We start from the raw sequence: 15011 nt of genomic DNA on the forward strand, positions 1-15011 counted from the left end.
ACACTTGAAGGATACTTTGTGTTCAGCAGAATTGGAGGATGAAAGTAGCGTTTCCAGTAACATAAAGGCTAGAATAGATAATGAGTATATTGTATCAGTGTTTACTAAGGAAGATGAATCTAACAAAATATCAATAGAAGCGGAGAGTTGAGCCAATGCATATGGTAAAATTTGAGAGAGGCAGGTGCTGAAAAGGCTGGCTGTGATAGGGGTAGATAAGTCACCTGATCCAGATGGACTGCATGGCAGGTTACTAAACAAAGTGGGGGTAGACATTGCAGAAGGGCGTGTCATAATTGTGCAATCTTCCCAGATATGAGGGAAGTGACAGAGGGTTAGAGAGTGGCAAAGTGAATCCCTTATTCAAAAAAGGGTGCAAGGACATTTCTGGCAACTGCAGGCAGTTGGCCTAACATCAGTGGTGGATAAAAGTTTAGAAATAAGACTCAGGGAAAATTCGACTAGCACTTGGAGAGGTTTCAGTTAATTTGTGATAGCCAGCACGGATTTGTAAAAGGCAGATCATGCTTGACTAATTTGATTGAATTGTATGATGTTCAACAGATAAGGTTGAGGAAGGAAATGCAATGAATGTTGTTGACATGGACTTTAAGAATGAGTTTGATAATGTACCACATAATAAGCTGCTTAACAAAATTGAGGCTCATAGAATAGGAGAACCAGTGTTCAACTGGATACAAAATTATCTAAAGGACAGAAAACAGCGAGCCATGCTAAATGGTTGTTTTTTTTTTGCAGACTGGCGGATGGTAGATAGTAATTTTCTCCCAGAGTCAGTGCTCGGAGCATTTTTTTTTGCTATATTTAAGTCTTACATCTTGGAATGCAGAATCTCGAAATGTGTCGATGGCACAAACCTTGGTGGTGTGGCAAACAGTGAGGATGATATGAACAGCCTACAACAGGACATAGATGTGCTAGAAAAATGGAAAGACAGGTGGCAGATGGAATTTAATATAAGTAAGCGGTCATGCATTTTGGCAGAAGGAATAGGGAGAGGCAATATAGACCGAATGGCACGGTTCCAAAACGTGTGCAGGAACAGAGAGACCTGGGGATGCTTGTACATCGAACTTTGAAAGTTGAAGGACATACTGAGGGAGTGGTAGCCAAACATATGGCATTGTTGACTTCGTAAATAGACGCATTGTGCAACAGTCAGGGAAGTTATGTTGAAACTTTATAACAATCTGGTTATGCCCCAATTGGATTAGTGTATGCATTTCTGGTCATCACACTTTTGGAAGGATGTGAGGATCCCTGAGAGGGTGCGGAGGAGATTTACCAGAATGGTTCCAGATGAGGGGATTGCTAGCTGCGAGGGGATTGCTAGCTGCAAGGTGAGGTTGGAAAACTTTTCTTTGTTCTCCTTGGAGCAATGGAGATTGAGGGGAGAATTGATAGAGGTGTACAAGGTTATGATATTCTTCGATATGTTCGACAAGGAAAAGCTGTTCCTATTAACTAATGGTATAAGAGCTGGCAAACGCAAAAAATGCAGAGGATGTGAGAATAACTTTTTTTACCCAGTGAGTGATAATAACCTGGAACTCGCTGCACTTGAGCGTGGTAGAAGTGGACACAATCGAAGTTTTCTAAAGAAATTGGATGGGCGCTTAAACGAAAGAGACTTGGAGTGCTGCGGTTATTAACCAGGGGAGTGGGACTGACTGGATTGCTCCATGGAGAGCTGGCATAGACTCGATGGGCCGAATGTCTTCCTTCTATGCCGTAAATGGCTCTAGGACTGTGCCCGCCGGTGCACCCCATTCCTAATGGGTATGATCCGATAGCATCATTTTTGTGATTTGATCTGCCATTGATGGATTTCCTTCTAATGGCCAATTCTCTCTCTCTCCCTCGCTTTCACTCTGATTCTCGTCTGTCGGTTTGTGCTTTGCCTCAGGCCAGTTTCAATTATCTTAACCAGCGCAAAATCCCAAAAAGACAGAAAATGGAATGGTTGCAGCCTAGTTCATCAACCACAATTTGTGGAACCTGGATTGTCTGCTCCTTGCAAGAAGAACAAACCACATGGTCCGGCCGCAACTGTTGGCAGTGTTAAGGGGTAGCACAGAGCAGGAAATACCCAGCATTCACCCCACCCGCTCCTCATCTCACCCGTTCGACATATCCTTCTATTCCTTTCTGCCTCATGTGTTTATCCAGCTTCCCCCAAAATACATCTACACCATTTACTTCAACCACTGCCCGCGCTATTGAGTCCGAAATTCTCAACATTCACTGGGTAAGGAAGCTTCTCCTGAATTCCATTCAACCCCCTCGAGTCGGAGAGATGATCGGTTCATTCTGCACCAACCCCAAACTCTCTATAATGGTAGGTCCAGCGAGTCTGCTCTGCAAAGTAAATGATGGGGTGATACTGAATGAATCTACCGGTGACCAAACAGATTGAGAGCTGGTGTGTCAGTGAGAGGAGTTACGGGCCTGGAATAAACCCTCCTGCTTCGATACGAAAATAAAGTAAAATATTCTGTCTCTGAATGAGTTTTGGTTTATTGATTGCTCACCAGAATTCTCTCATTCATTTTTTCCATTCCGTGTGTTAACCATTGCTTACTTGGGGCTGTGAGGTGTGTACTGAGCCCCGCATGCATAGAGCAGGAAGATCCCAGGCTTCATCCCGCCAGCCTATATTGAGTTATCCGATCTCGCCGTGTGAGGTACTGACTGATCCGCTCCTCTTCCTTTGTAACAAGCTCAAGGGGTTTGAATGACCTCCTGCTGTTGCTATTTAACAGGCTAGAGAGGGCTGAATGGCCTTTTCCAGTTCCAATGGGGTGCTGAGGGATTGTATCTACATACTTTAAATGTATATATGCGTGTGAGTGTTGCATGTGCAGCTCCTGAAAACCTCCATATCGCTGCAATTGTCTCCAGCACCTAGAGCACCCCCTATCTGAGTATCCTCATCCAGCCCTGACAACCCACCATATCTCTTTAACCTCTTCAAGACCCTATAACCCTCCGATATATATAGCCACCTGCAGCTCGAACAACCATCCCTATCTATTTTACCTCCTGAAGCCCCTACAACTCTCTGTAACCTACCCCAGGTCCTACAACCCTCCCTATCGATGAAATACCCTTCAACCGTCCATGTCTCTGTAAAATTCTCCAGCTCCTACAACCGTCCCAATCTCTGATACCTCCTGCATCTCTTGCAACCTACCATAACTCTCTATCTTCCTCCAGTCCCGATAACCCTCCATATATTTGTAACCCACTCGAGCTCCAACAACCATCACATGTATGTAACCTCATGCAGCCGCTACAACCCTCCATAAATCTATAATCTTCTCCAGCTGCTACAGCCCTCTCTATCTGTTTAACTCCCTGGAGCCCGACAACTCTCCATATCTCTGTAAAGTCCTCCAGCCCCTACAACCCTCCCAATCTCAGTGACCTCCTGCAGCTTCTGCAACCCTGGATATCTCTCAGACCCCATCCAGCGCCAACAACGCTCCATATTTCCTAACCCACTAGAGCTCTTACAAACCTCCCTGTCTATGTAACCACCTGCGACGCCTCCAGACCTCCATATCTCTGTAACCTCCTCCAGCTCCGGCAACCCTCCCAATCTATGTAACCCGCTGCAGCGCTGACAAAACTCCACATTATTGCAACCTCCCCCTGCTCTTACAACCCTCCCTATCTATGAGACCTCCTGCAGCTCATATAACCCTGTATATCTCCGTAATCTCATCTGGCCTCTACAACTCTCCATATATATGCAACCTCCTCCAGCTCCGACAACTCTCCCAATCTATGGGACCTCCCGCAGATTCTGCCACCCTCCATATCTCTGTAACATCCTCCAGTCCCTATAACACCCCATTTAAATGTAAACGCCTACAACCATCCCTATGAATGTATCCACGTGCAGCCCGTAGGTCCCTCCAAATCACAGCAACCTTCACCAGCTCCCACGACAGTCCCTATCTATGTAAACTCCTGAAGCCCCTACAGTCCTCCATATCTCTGCATCCTCCTCCAGCTCCTACAACCCTCTCTACCTCTGTAACCACCTCCAGCCTTTATAATCCTCCAAATATATGTAACCCCCTGCAGCTCCGACAACACTCCCTATCTATGTAACTCCCCACAGCCCCTGCAACCCTCTATATCTATGCAACCTTCTCCAGCTCCTACAACCCGCCCCCAATCTCTGTGACCTACTGCAGCTCCAAAGCCCCTCCATAACTCTTCAGCCTTCTCAAGACCCGATAACCATCCATATATATCTAAACCCCTGCAGCCCCTACAAACCTCCATATCAATGCAACCTCCTCCATCTCCTACAGCACTCCCAATCTACGGGACCTCCCGCAGCTGTACAACGCTCTGTGTATCTATATCATCCACTAGCCCCAATAATCCTCCATTTAGATCTAACCACCTCCAGCTCCTACGAACATCTCTAGCTATTCAACCTCCTGCAGCCCCCACGACCATCCATATCTCTGTAACTTTCTCCCACTCCTACAACTCACCCTATCTTTGGACCCCCTGCAGCCCCTACAATCCTTTGTATCGCTGGAATGTCGTCCAGCTCCTAAAACCCTCCTTATCTCTATAACCACCTCCAGATTCTACAAACATCCCTAACTATGTAACCCCCTGCAGCCCCTACAATCCTCCGTATCTCTGTAAGGCCCTCCAGCTCCTGCAACCCTCCCAATCTTTGGAACCCCCTGCAGCCCCGACAATCCTCCATATCTCTGTAATGCCCTCCAGCTCCTATAAACCTCCCCATCTATGTAACCCTCTGCAACCCCTACAGCCCTCCATAACAAGGCAAACCTCTCCAGCTTCGAGAGCACTGCACCATCCCTCCCCACAAACATTGTGACCACCTGCAGCTCCTACAACACTCCATAACCCTGGAACCTCCTCCAGCCCTATAACCCTCCCTATCTCTTTAACTTCCTCCAGTCCATACAAACCTCCAGATATCTCTAATCTCATCCAGCCCCTATAACACTCCATACACATGTAACCTCTCCAGACCTACAACCCTCCCCATCTATGCACTCCAGCAGCCCCTACAGCCCTCCTTATCTCTGTAACCTACTCCAGCTCCTACAACCCTCGCTGTTTATGTAACTCTATAATTTCCTCCACTTCCTAAAACCCTCCCTATCTATGCCACCCCTGCGGCCCTTCAACCATCCATATCTCTGTAATTTCCTCCAGTTCCTATAACCCTCCCTATCTATGCAACACCCTACAGCCCCTGCTGCCGTCCATATCTCTGAAACCTTTCTCCAGCTACTACAACCCGCCATCTATGCGACCTCCTTCAGCCCCTGCAACCCTCCGTTTCTCTGTAACTTCCTCCAGCTCCTACAACCCTCCTTATCCATGTTAGACCCTGCAGCCCCTAGAACCTTCCATATTTCTGCAGCCTTCTCCAGCTCCTACAACCCCAGTATCTGTATGACATCTGCAGCTCCTACAACCTTCGATAGCCTTGTAACCTGTTCCAGCCATTATAACCCTCCCTATCGTTTAAACTTCATCCAGCCCCGACAACCATCCATATTTCTCTAAGCTCATCCGGTCCCTATAATTCCACATATACATGGAATCTCCTCCTGCCCCTACAACCCTCCGATCTATATAGCCACTTCAGCACCTGCAACCCTCCCTATTTATGCAAACCCCAGCAATCCCTAGAACCCTCCACATCTCCGTTCTCCTCTCCATCTGCGATAACCCTCCCAATCTATGTAGCACTCTGCAGCCCCTCCAAACTTCAATATCACTGCAACCTCCTCCAGCTCCTACAACCCTCCCACACTAAAGGACCTCCTGCAGCTCATACAACCATATAAATCTAACCTCATCCAGCCCCTATAACATTCCATATCTGTGTAAAAACCTGCACTCCTACAATAGTCCAAATCTCTGTAACCTCCTCCAGCTCCGACAACCCTCCAATCTATGTGCCACCTGCAGCCCCTGCGGCCCTCCATATCTCTGAAACGTTCTCCAGCTCCTGAAACCCCGCCCATCTATTGAACGTCCAGCAGATCCTACAACCCTCCCTATCTATGTAATACACTGCAGCCCCATAACTGTCCATGTCTCTGTCATCTCCTCCATCTCCTCCAACTCTCTCACTATAAGGGACCTCCTGCAGCTCATTCAACTCTCCATATCTCTCTAAGCTCATCCAGCCCATATAACCCTCCATATATATGAAACCTCCTGCAGCCACTACAACCTTCCCTATCTGTGTAAACCCTTGCAGGCCCTGCAACTTTTCATTTCATTGTAACCTCCTCTAGCTCCTATAAACCTCCCTATCTATGTAACCCCCTGCAGCCCTACAAACCTCCATATTCCTTCCATCTCCTCCAGCACCCACAAACCTCCCAATCTGTGGAAACTCCTGCAGATCATACAACCCTCCAAATCTCTCAAACCTCACAGAGCCTCTATAGCCACCCACATATATGTAACGTGCTGTTGATCCTGCAACCTTCCTTAACTATGTAACACTCTGGAACCCATACAACCCTCCATATCACTGCAAGCTCGTCCAGATCCTACAACCCTGCCCATCTCTGTGACCTTCTGCAGATGTTGCAACCCTGCATATTTCTCAAACCCATCCAAATCTTAGAACCCTCCCTATCTATGTAGCCCCCTGCAACCTCCAGAACCCTTCATGTTTGTGCAACTTCCTCCTGCTCCTACAACCCTCCCTATCTATGTAAACCCCAGAAGCGACTAAAACCCTCCATATCTCGGTTATCTCCTCCAGCTCCTACTGCCCTCCCTACTTATGAAAACGACGGCAGCCCATGCAGACCTACACATTACTGCAACCGCCTCCTGCTCCTACAACCCTCACAATCAATGGGACCTCCTGCAGCGCATAAAACCCTGCATATCTCTGTAATGTCATCCAACCCCTATAATTGTCCACATATATATGTAACCTCCGGCAGCACTTACAACTCTCCCTATCTCTGTAACCTCCGACAGCTTCTACAGCTCCCTCTATCTATGTAACACCCTGCAGCCCAACAATGCTCCACATCACTGTAACCTGCTCCAGCTCCTATAGACTTCCTTATCTATGCAAGCCCCTGCAGCCCTTAGGTCCCTCCATAACTCTGTAATCTCCTTCAGCTCCTACAACACTCTCTACCTCTGCAACCTCCTCCAACCTTTCTCATCCTTCATATGTATGTAACCCCCTGCAGCCCCTACAAGAGTCCAGATCTCTGTAAAATCCGCCAGCTCCTACAATCCTCCCTATCTGTGTAACTCCCTGCAGCCCTCCATATCTATGCAACCTTCTACAGCTCCTACAACGCGCCGGCCATCTAAGTGACCTCCTGCAGCTCCTACAGCCCTCCATAACTCTTTAACATTCTCCAGACCCTATAACCCTCCATATATATGTAAACTCCTGCAGCCCCTATAAACATCCATATCACTATAACCTCCTGCATCTCTCGCAATCTGTGGGACCTGCAGCAGCTGTACAACCCTCCATGTCTCTGTGACGTCCACTAGCCCCTATAACCCTCCATGTCGATCTAACGCCCTCCACCTCCTACGACCATCCCTTTCTGTGCAACCTCCTGCAGCCCCTATAACCCTCCATATCGATCTAACCCCCTCCAGCTCCTGCAACCCTCCCTATCTATGCAACCCTCTGCTTCCCCTTGATTATTTGATTAGATTAGAGATACAGCACTGAAACAGGCCCTTCGGCCCACCAAGTCTGTGCCGACCATCAACCACCCATTTATACTAATCCTACACTAATTCCATATTCCTACCACATCCCCACCTATCCCTATACTTCCCTACCACCTACCTATACTGGGGTCAATTTATAATGGCCAATTTACCTATCAACCTGCAAGTCTTTGGTATGTGGGAGGAAACCGGAACACCCGGAGGAAACCCACGCAGACACAGGGAGAACTTGCAACCTCCACACAGGCAGTACCCAGGATTGAACCCGGGTCGCTGGAGCTGTGAGGCTGCAGTGCTAACCACTGCACCACTGTGCCGCCCTTCAGCCATCCATATCTCTGTAACCTCCTCCAGCCCCTACAACCCTCCCTTATCTATGTAAGCACCTATAGGCCCTACAACCCTCCATATCTCTGTTATGCCCTCCATCTCCTATAACCCTCCCCATCTATGTAACCCACTGCAGCCCTGACACCCCCCCATATCACTGCAACCTCCTCCAGCTCCTACAACCCTCCTACTTCAAGGGTCCTCCTGCAGCTCATACAACCCTCCATATCTCTCTTACCTCATGCAAACTTTGTAATCCTCCATATATATGTAACACCCTGCACCCCGACAACCGTCCAAATCTCTGTAGCCTCTTCCAGCTCCTACAACTCTCTCTATCTATGTATCCCCCTGCATCCCCTGCAGCTCTGTATATCTCTGAAACCTTCTCCAGCTCATCAACCCCGCACCCATCAATGTGACCTCCTGCAGCCCTTACAGACTTCCTTATCTCTGCAATGTCCCCCAGCTCTGACAAACCTCCCACTCTCAGGGACCTCCTGCAGCTCATACAAACATCCATATCTCTCTAAGCTCATCCAGCCATAAAAACCCTCCATCTATATGTGACCACTCCTCCAACCATTCCTATCTATGTAAACCCGTCCAGCTCGGACATCCTGCCACATCTCTGTAACCAGCTCCATTTCTTACAACCTTCCATATCTCTGTTATCTCCTCCAGCTCCTACAACCCGACCTATCTACCTAACCTCCTGCAGCTGCTACAAACCTCCATGTCTGTAAATCAACAAAATAATAGTTTAATTAGAAAATGTAAATTCGTAAACACTACGAAGACATAAACAACATTTAAAAGAGAAAAATTATAGTCCTTGCAAATTTGCAGCCCAATGTTGCTTGAAGTCCTCACAGCCGTTGGATGGGGACAAAATAGGTTATTCAACAGTAAAACAGTCTGTCGTTGAAATCCAGTAGTAAGTGATGTTTTCCTTCTCCAGCGGTGACCACAGTAGATCAACAACTCACAACCACTTTTAATAGAATCAATCTGGCTTTAGAGTGCTTGAGGGATAAAAGATTGTCACAGTTTAACTTCCCTTCCTACTGTTTAAATTATCAGAGATATCTGTTTAGGCCTGATTTTTTTTTTAAATTTTGAGAGATAATAATAAATAAACAGACTAAATTCTCTTCCTCCTCTCTAAAATGGGCTAAGACTCTTCTTTCAGGTGCTAACACGTCGATGTCTGTCTGTTTCCTCTGTCAGAATACTCTGTTTGCACTCTAAGACAGTTCAAAATTAAGTTGTAACAAACGTGTCTCTCGATGCTCAGTGTGAATGGCTGTTTCAAAGTCAAGCGAATGCACTTTTTCAGTAACTCCGAAGGCCTGCTTGTTCTTAAAGCAGTATTGCTCCTTTGCTGTCTTCAGGACACACCACATATTTCCCCGAGAGAATAAAAAGGATCATGACACTCTCCGTAAACTCCTGCAGCTCCTACAACCCTCCCTGTCCATGTAACCTCCTCCAGCCCCAACAATCCTTCTTATCTCTAACCTACTCCAGCCCAGACCACCCTCCCTATCTCTGCGACCTCCTCCAGCCCCAACACCCAGCCTATACCTGTAAACACCAACAGCCTCTGCAACCCGCTGAAACCTCTGCGATCTTCTAATTCATGCTTCTTGCAAACCCCAAATGACCTCCACCAGCCCACCATCTGACTCAGTGAGAGAGTGAGAGAGAGAGTTGGCAGTGACCAAGCAGTGGGAAAGTAAGGGAGATGGACTAAGTAGTATTTCTCGGAAATGAAAGCAAATATTAGTGATGAACAGACAAGTGTAGATTTCCAGCATCTGCAGCATTTTGATTTTGGAACAGTAACTTTTGTTTTCAGCGATGGACCCAGTTGGGGTGCTGGAGAGACAGTAGCTGCTGATTCCACGTCTCTCCGGCGGGGGACGCTCAGACTCTCCTCCTGTCCCCTTTCTCTCCACTCCTCCAAAGGTCACCTCATTGCCTCTGAGCTGCTGCTTTTCGACATGTGTGACGCCACCTGCCCCCCTGCTATTGTATTTCTGGTCATCCAGCTGTCGGTCACCTCTTGCATATCGGGGATGAATATTAGATTCATGGACTGCAAACACTGGGACTTGCCCCTGGGCTGCTGTCAGTTTTGTTTATTGATTAATTGAATAATTGATCTAACTGGACATCTCACCGCACTCTTGACCTGCTCTCTGAACTTGGCCTGAGTCGTCCCATAAATAAATGTATTTGTGCAGCAACTTAAATCCCGTATCATCAATCCGACTTGTCGAAATATATATTCCGAATCACTGTAATCCCTGTGACCCGTTCCTGATATGGTATAATATAAGTATTCGATAACAAACACCAACCACAGAAGTATGAAGCTGCCAGATATGGTGAAGAGTAAAATCACAGACTTCCTTCTGCTCTCCATCTCTGGGTCACTGCAATTCTCTCCCTTGCTATGACCCCTCAGTCCCTTGCGAACTCGACTGGCCACCAAAATGTGTCTGACAGTTAAAGCATTGAGTAACAGAATTAAAGCGATTGGGAGCAATGGGTTTAAAAACTTATCAAACCAGTCAAACCCCAACCATCTGGGATCAGTATAATAGCTTGGCTTTTGATAACAGAACCATGGTACTTTGCTGATGATCTCTGGAGGTTCATATGCAAAGTAAAAAGGGACGTTTTTTAAGCAGAGCAGAATGCCGGCTGTTGCTAGAACAAAAACTGCAGTTTTCTCAGTGCAATATTTTGTTTTCAGCTTCTGGCAACAAATGGCCACAAATCGATCAAAGGTGAAAGTGACGGTGAACCAGACAGAACAATCTGTGGCTGCATGAATCAGGGCAATGATAACACTACACACAGGCGTGATGTAAATTAAAACTTCTGGGAAATAATAAAAATTGATCCTGAACAGTATGACCGCAGTGATAATGACCAGTAGATCCGCCATTGCCATGGCCACCAGGTAGCGAGTGGTGCAGGTGGAGAGGCCGCACTTTCCCCGGGACAGGATCACAATCGCCAGTAAATTAACTGTCAGTGAGAGAATGAGAAAGTGAGTGGAAGTAACCAATCAAACGCTCGAATTGTCTGACCCAGACAGTAAGCACAGACACAGACCATGCTCCGGTATCGGAGAAAAATGCTGCAGATGCTGGAAATCTGAAATATAAGCAGAAAGTGCTGGAAATACTCAGCAGGTCGGGCAGAATCTGTAGAGCTGGAAGCAGAATTAACGTTTCCGGTCTGTGACGTTTCATCACAACTGTTCTGAGCAAAGAATAGTCCATGTATCCGATACAAAGGCTGGATATTTAGTACATGCGTCCACAGCATCAACATTTGAGTGTGAAATATTCCAATGTTTACACCACATGTCCACATGCCTAGCATATACAATAGTGTCTCTGCACAGGGGTCAGGATCAGGATACTCTGAGGATTTTCATTCCAAGAGCAGAGCTGCTGAGGAAGAGAGGAGAAACATGGGGAATGGTGAGTGAATGAAACAGCACAAATAAATTAGAAGTGAGGGCTCTCAGAACGATCCAGCAGGAGATGGTCAATGGATACTGTCTCGGAAACGGCTTCATGGTGTCTGCCAGGCAAGATATCATTCATTGGGAGTTGAAGGACAGCTCGGCTTTACTGGACTTTGACATGTACAGAAATGTAAAAGAACCTCTGAGGCACAGCTCTGGAAGAACGTGTCGTGCACTGTGGGACAATTGGGGCAGAAAGACCCAGTGGATTAGGATTCGGTGCCTGAAGAAAGGAGAGGGACCTCTGAGGGGAGTAATTAATGTCAGTTAATGGTGAATACATTCGAAAAAACCTTCATGATATTTAAGGTAGAAAGTGGGGAGATATTCGATAAATTTATGAAAGAAAGGGCAAACTGTCTAGTTCAGATGGATTACATCCACACATACTTTGAAAGATGGGGAAGCGATAAGAGAGACACGATTATCTGTTCATTAATGTTCATCAGAGTGGGGAATAGTGCCTGAGAGCTGACGGACAGCTAATGTGATTCTTGTATTTAAGACGGAAGATATAACTTGTTGAAGGAACGATAGACAATTAAGCATAACGTTAGTCGTAGGAATAATCATGGAATACTTATTCAAAGATTTAACAGTGAAACATCCAGAAACACCTAGCAGTGTCGTATTATTATTAATTATTATTATTATAAACGTGTTTGAATAATATCAGAAAGAGTAGAGAAGTGTTAAACAGTCCATACAATTGACATTAATTTTCCAAAGGCCTTTGATAAGCAACCACACAGCAGACTCATGCCTACTGTCAAAAATAGTTATGTTATGGGACAAGCAGCAGAATGGAGAGCAAGCTGACTCCAAAAATAGGAAACATGGAATATGGGTTAAAGGTAGTTCGTCAGATTGGCAGAAGTTGGGAAGTGGTTTCCACAAGGATCAGTCCTAGGAATACTGTCATTCAACAGTTACAGAAATGATATCAACTCGGGAAGCAGTAGCACAATTACAAAATCCGCAGAAAAATCCAAATTGAGAGGACAGTTAATGCAGAGGAAGAATGCAACAAAATAACTGAAAACATCATTAATAACAGTTAACAGATTTGCACAATGGGAATTTAAATAGCAAATGTTTTCACTGCAGCTAAGTCTGAGGTGTTGGATTTTGGTCAGAAAAATAAGCTTCCCAAATAATCTTTGGAAGATAAGAGTCCAAATGGTTTCGAAGGGAAAAGGGGTTCAGGGGTTTAGATTCAGAAATCATATCCTGGGTTAACACGGCCATAAAATACTAACAAAGCATTTGAGTTCATTTCCTGAGAAAGAAGTTGTAACAGCCGAGCACTGATATTAAACTCATATAGAAAGTTTTTTTCATTCCACAATTAGCGTTCTATGTACAATCCTGGACTCCATGTGACAAAAAGGCTCTTGATTTATCCGAGAAGGTGCAATTTTTTTTAACCAGGACGATAGTAAGACAGAGAGAAGTGTACTATTCGTTTCATCATTAACAGTTCACTAATATTATTACTCAATGCCCCTGGTCTGATATCTGTCATGAAAATCTGATATGTGAGATACTTCGATATTGCTGTCTCTCCTCACTGGGACACACCTCATTGAGCTCAGGGAAGCAATTGTTACAGTTTACATGTGTCGAGACGCTAAACCAGGCATAAGAACTGATTGAAAGAACCTTAGTCATTTGCAAAAGTGCATGTTTGAATAACTGGATTTCGATATTCATTCTGTGTATTAGCACGATCGTAAAAAGCAACACTTTTGACATACAGATTCTCAGAACCGTTTTGGGGCAATGCATTAATCAACACTAAAAATACTTAAGTGTTCACAATAAATATAATCAGAATACGAAACGTAATTTTACAGAGGATTAGAATGCTTTAATAATGCTTCTCTGCTGTGTAACTGTAAGGAAGTAGTTAATATCTGATTCTGTTGGGGCAGTTCAATGGAAGACAGAGCAATACTGATACATTTCAATGTATACACTTATTAGCAGACATCCGCGAAAATCGTCCCCATTGCTATCAATGACTTGCGTCAATCACACAGACAACTCCAAGGAAAGGAGAGATCAGTCACCGGAAACAATGATTTCAACACAGAATCGGATTGTACAATTGTACTCAATACAAAACAACACTGAAAGATGCTCCCGGTAATACATGGTCACTGGGGTCAGGTATTCCACTCCAGTTAGTGACCACACTCAGTACACTACTACACTGAAAGTTACCCCCAGTAATACATTATCACTGGGGTCAGGTGCTCCACTCCAGTTAGTAACCCACACTCAGTACAATTCTGCAGTGACAGTTACTCCCAGTAATACATTATCACTGGGATCAGGTGCTCCACTCCAGTTAGTAACCCACACTCAGTACAATTCTACAGTGATAGTTACTCCCAGTAATACATTATCACTGGGATCAGGTGCTCCACTCCAGTTAGTAACCCAGACTCAGTACAATTCTACAGTGACAGTTACTCCCAGTAATACATTATCACTGGGGTCAGGTGTTCCACTCCAGTTAGTAACCCACACTCAGTACAATTCTCCAGTGACAGTTACTCCCAGTAATACATCAGCACTGGGATCAGGTGCTCCACTCCAGTTAGTAACCCACACTCAGTAAAATTCTACAATGACGGTTACTCCCAGTAAGAATTGGCCACTGGGTCTTGTTTTCAACTACAATCAGTGACCTACACTCATTTCGATTTTACACCAAGTGATACTCCCACTAGTACCTTCACTCTTAGAGTTGTTTTTACTGAGCTCCAAGTCAACATTGCACAATATTCCATAAATACAATAATATGATGACTGAGAGAGCCTGTCAGTTAGAAACAGAGGTTTATTGTCAGCTCAGACAATGAAATAAAACTAGAGGGATAATTTCGGATATTTGACAGAAGAAACTTATATTGCATATCAGATGTCTGTATATCGGTGACCACTAGATCAGTATGTAATATTAGCTGCCACAGAGTAAAATCATAGGCCAGCTCACACTCAGATTTACAACTTACCAGGAACACCAATGATGCCAAGGATCAAGTAATATATTTTCAAGATACTATAAAATGTTTTAATCATTTTCTTTGTGAAGTGATCTGTTCCTTCTTGCTACAGGTAATCGCTCTGCATCAAACTCTGAGGCAATACTTTCGCAGAGCCTGTTATTTATAGTCTGTGGGATCTCCATGGAGTATTGATGTTGCCACATTGTTCAAACCGTTTGTTTTTAAATTGAACAAACAGATTACGACGTCAAGGTCAGTCTGTGTTGTGATAGAATATATTTATTTTGGAGATTGTATTGGCAAACCTCAAAGACTGGAAAGTTCTCATCACATTATATAACTAATGAAAG

At 45.1% G+C, this 15011-nt stretch overlaps 1 protein-coding gene across 1 annotated transcript; it reads right to left on the reverse strand.

Moving 5' to 3' along the window:
* Positions 1–557: 557 nt before the first annotated feature.
* Positions 558–14734, reverse strand: LOC137358267 (probable G-protein coupled receptor 139). Its single transcript, XM_068024170.1, has 6 exons — positions 14668–14734; positions 10280–11136; positions 8807–8834; positions 2143–2237; positions 837–917; positions 558–644 (listed from the first exon to the last, which is right to left on the reverse strand). Exons 1-6 carry the CDS (start codon positions 14732–14734, stop codon positions 558–560), a joined length of 1215 nt encoding a protein of 404 aa, XP_067880271.1.
* Between the last annotated feature and the right edge of the window lie 277 nt (positions 14735–15011).

This window comes from Heterodontus francisci, chromosome 49 (genome assembly GCF_036365525.1).
Source record: "Heterodontus francisci isolate sHetFra1 chromosome 49, sHetFra1.hap1, whole genome shotgun sequence".
Taxonomy (NCBI): Eukaryota; Metazoa; Chordata; class Chondrichthyes; order Heterodontiformes; family Heterodontidae; genus Heterodontus; species Heterodontus francisci.